Consider the following 3,296-nt stretch of genomic DNA (forward strand, 5'->3'; position numbering starts at 1 on the left):
GGTTTGTGGTTGTTCCTGCATCCTGCCTGTTCCTGCACATACACAGAAATTTAGCTTTTATACAGAATCACACAGAATCATTAAGATTGGAAAAGGCCTCCAAGACCACTGAGTTCAACCTGTGACCCATCAGCACCTTGGCAACTAGAGCAGAGCACTGAGTGCCACGTCCAGTTTCCTTGAGCACCTCCAGGAATGGTAACTCCACCACCTCCCTGGGCAGCACATTCCAATCCCTGACAGCCCTTTCCATGGAGAAATTACTCCTGATGATCAAACTGACCCTCCCCTGGCACAGCTTGAGGCTGTTTCCTCTTGTCCTGCCTCTTGTTCCCTGGGAGGAGAGCCTGACCCCACCTGCTGCACCTCCTGGCAGGGACCTGGAGAGAGCAGAAGGTCCCCCCTGAACCTTCTTTTCTCCAGGCTGAGCCCCCTCAGCTCCCTCAGCCCCACATGACTCATTCTCCAGCCCCTTCCCCATCCCCATCCCCTTCCCTGGACACCTCTAGCCTCTCAATGCCTCTCTCAGGGGGAACAGTGCTGGGCAGTGGGGAAACAGCTCAGGAGACAAGCCATGAGCTTTGGAGTGTCTTGACTTCACTCATGTTTCAGCTCCTGCTGCATTTGCTTCTTAGAAACAGAAAGCCAATGCAAACTGGAGGATGACTCAGGATGTCTAAGCTCATCTGTCCTTTGCATGCACACCCAGGGACCTAAATATCCAGGTCTCAAGACCTGGGGTACCGAAAAATAAGCCATGTTGTAGATGCAGAGTCACATATGACCTCTGTTATTAGTCTGGGGCTTCTCCAGGTCTCTGCTGAAGCTGAGCTCACAGTGTGCAGCAGAGTTGCCCCAGGGGTGGCCAGAGAGAGCCTGGGGCTGGGCTGGCACACCCACACTGCTGCACTAGCAGTCACCTGAAGCCACACACAGACCAATGGTTGACCACCTCGGGAAGAGCTTACCTGGCTCGAATCACACTGAAAGCCTGTAAAGACATTGTGAAAGGAGAATTAGCATAGTGCAGGCACAGAGCAGCCCAGGAGCTGTGTATCCATGGGAAGGGACATGCTGTTAGGTACCTTGATGAAAACAAGTAGGTCCTTCTGATCTCTCAGAGCCTCCAGCTCTTGAACATCATGGCTGGCTGAATCCTTCTGCATTTTGTATTTATCTATCTGCATCTGAATCTCAGAAAGCTCTTTCTCCTCAAAGTCACTGAGAGTTTTCAGGAGCTCTTCTTTTTTTTCCTGTAGCTTCAGATTAATCTCTCCAAACAGGCTCTCCAGCTGTTCCCTCTGCAGGCTATTCTCAGTCTATCAAGAAAACACATTCAAAGCTGTAAAGGACATTTTCTCATAAGCTCTCACTCAGGACAGAGCCACACACCACACCCGAATCAGAAGGCATGGACTTAATAACTTTCAAGCTTAACTAAGAATGTACCTCCCAGACTGAAAAGAAAGCTGTTCATGCTCTTTCCTCAAAGAAGAAATCTCAAAAATACATGTGAAACCACCCAGGAACTAAAAAAAGCTTCGGAATCCATGATCTGGGGGAGGGCACAAGAAAAACATGTCCGAAGTGCAGTGGGAGCTTGGCACTAACCTTTATTTTCTCCTCCTGAATCAGCAGGTTTGCTATGCTTTGGTCCAGTGCAGCTTCGTGGCTTTTTATTGTTCTCAGAGTTTCAGCAAAAACACTCTATAAATATAACCAGAGGGAGATATCAGGACAGGAGTAACACGCATGGACGAGATCAGTGATTTTATAGACATGGGTGAAGCTAGACTTGCAAAAAGCTTGTTCACAGCACGCTCTCAGAACAAATCAATACAGAAAGGTTTCCTGCAAGATTTTTATCCCTGAACCAACGCCACAATTACGAGCACAGGAAAGAGAATTTGAAACTGAGAATTGTTCACATGCCATAGCCACAGAAAAAGCTACTGGCAGCTTCCTTTATGGTAGCCTGTGGTTAATTTTCTTTGCATAAACGCAGCTTAGGTTGATTTTCAGCTTGGAAATGCACCAAGGACTGAAGCCATAGCCACGAGCACTGGGTCCCACCAGTTTGGCTCCTCAGGGTAGGAAGAAAGTGTTTATAACACTTTGCTTTGTAACCCAAGGGGCAAGCCCAGAGGGAATCTGGGACAAAGCTAAGAATAAAGGCCCAAGATGGCAATTTAACCCCATCCTGAGTCTGCAGTTCTGAAACTCGGGGGAAGTTCCAGCCCTGTGCCACAGGCAGCTCCCCACACCACAGCCCCCTGTGGCTTTCCTAGTGCAACTGGCCACCCCTTACCTGGCTAAGGCCAAAAGCCTCCTGCAAAGTGATGATCTTGTGGTTTTTGTGGGAGCTGAGGATGCAGCACGCCATGCAGATGCAGACTGAGTCTCCCACGCAGTAGTACTCCAGATGTTTGCCATGCTGGGGGCATCTCCTCTCTGCCAAAGCCTGAGGCCCACAGGGCTCCACCAGGATGTGGTTGTTCTGGGCATTCTTTGTGTCATGCTTGCTCAGGTGGGCTTGGCACAGGGAAGCCTCACACCTCAGGCAGGTCTTCACGGCTCGCTGGGGCTCCTGGAGGCACAGGTCACACAGGATCACCTCCTCTTGCTGGCCTGAACTTCCTTCCTTCTTTTCACACTGCTCTTCCTTCTTTTGCTCCTCTTGATGAGCAGGAGTATCCAAAAACCTCTGCACTATGCTGCGGAGCTGGAAGTTGGGCTGCAGCTCCACGGTGGGGTCTGCAGGGCTGAGGCAGAGTGGGCAGCTGGGAGAGCTCTGCTGGCAGCCAAGTGCCTCCTGGATGCACTTCTTGCAGAAGCTGTGGCCACACTTGAGGGACACAGGGTTGCTGTAAATTTCCAGGCAGATGGGGCAGGTCAGCTCATCCTTAAACTCGATCATGGTATCCAACTCTGCCATGGCAGCTGAGTGCTGGCAGGGAGCTCCGGCAGGGAGGTCCGGGACAGAACTCTGGGAAGAAGCTCCGGAGAGAACTCCGGGAGAGAAGAGCGAGGCAGAACTCTGGGAAGAAGCTCCGGAGAGAACTCCGGGAGAGAAGAGCGAGGCAGAACTCTGGGAAGAAGCTCCGGAGAGAACTCCGGGAGAGAAGAGCGAGGAAGAAGCTCCGGGAGAGAACATCGGGAGAGAACTCTGGGAAGAAGGTCCGGAGAGAACTCCGGGAGAGAACAGCGAGAGAGAACTCTGGGAAGAAGGTCTGGGAGAGAACACGGGGAGAGAACTCTGGGAAGAAGCTCTGAAGAGAACTCCAGGAGAGAACAGC

The 3,296-nt window shown here is 51.3% G+C and overlaps 1 protein-coding gene across 1 annotated transcript in view; it reads right to left on the minus strand.

Moving 5' to 3' along the window:
* LOC103809687 (tripartite motif-containing protein 29-like) overlaps positions 1-2,935 on the minus strand; it is a 7,795-nt gene extending 4,860 nt beyond the window's left edge. The window contains exons 1-5 of the mRNA XM_009082542.1: positions 2,791-2,935; positions 2,309-2,676; positions 1,612-1,707; positions 1,086-1,319; positions 969-991 (exon numbers count right to left, since the gene is read on the minus strand). Of these exons, the coding sequence (XP_009080790.1) occupies positions 969-991; positions 1,086-1,319; positions 1,612-1,707; positions 2,309-2,676; positions 2,791-2,935 (866 nt within the window). The remainder of the gene's footprint in view (positions 1-968; positions 992-1,085; positions 1,320-1,611; positions 1,708-2,308; positions 2,677-2,790) is intronic.
* Between the last annotated feature and the right edge of the window lie 361 nt (positions 2,936-3,296).

Source organism: Acanthisitta chloris, unplaced genomic scaffold, assembly GCF_000695815.1.
Source record: "Acanthisitta chloris isolate BGI_N310 unplaced genomic scaffold, ASM69581v1 scaffold17899, whole genome shotgun sequence".
Taxonomy (NCBI): Eukaryota; Metazoa; Chordata; class Aves; order Passeriformes; family Acanthisittidae; genus Acanthisitta; species Acanthisitta chloris.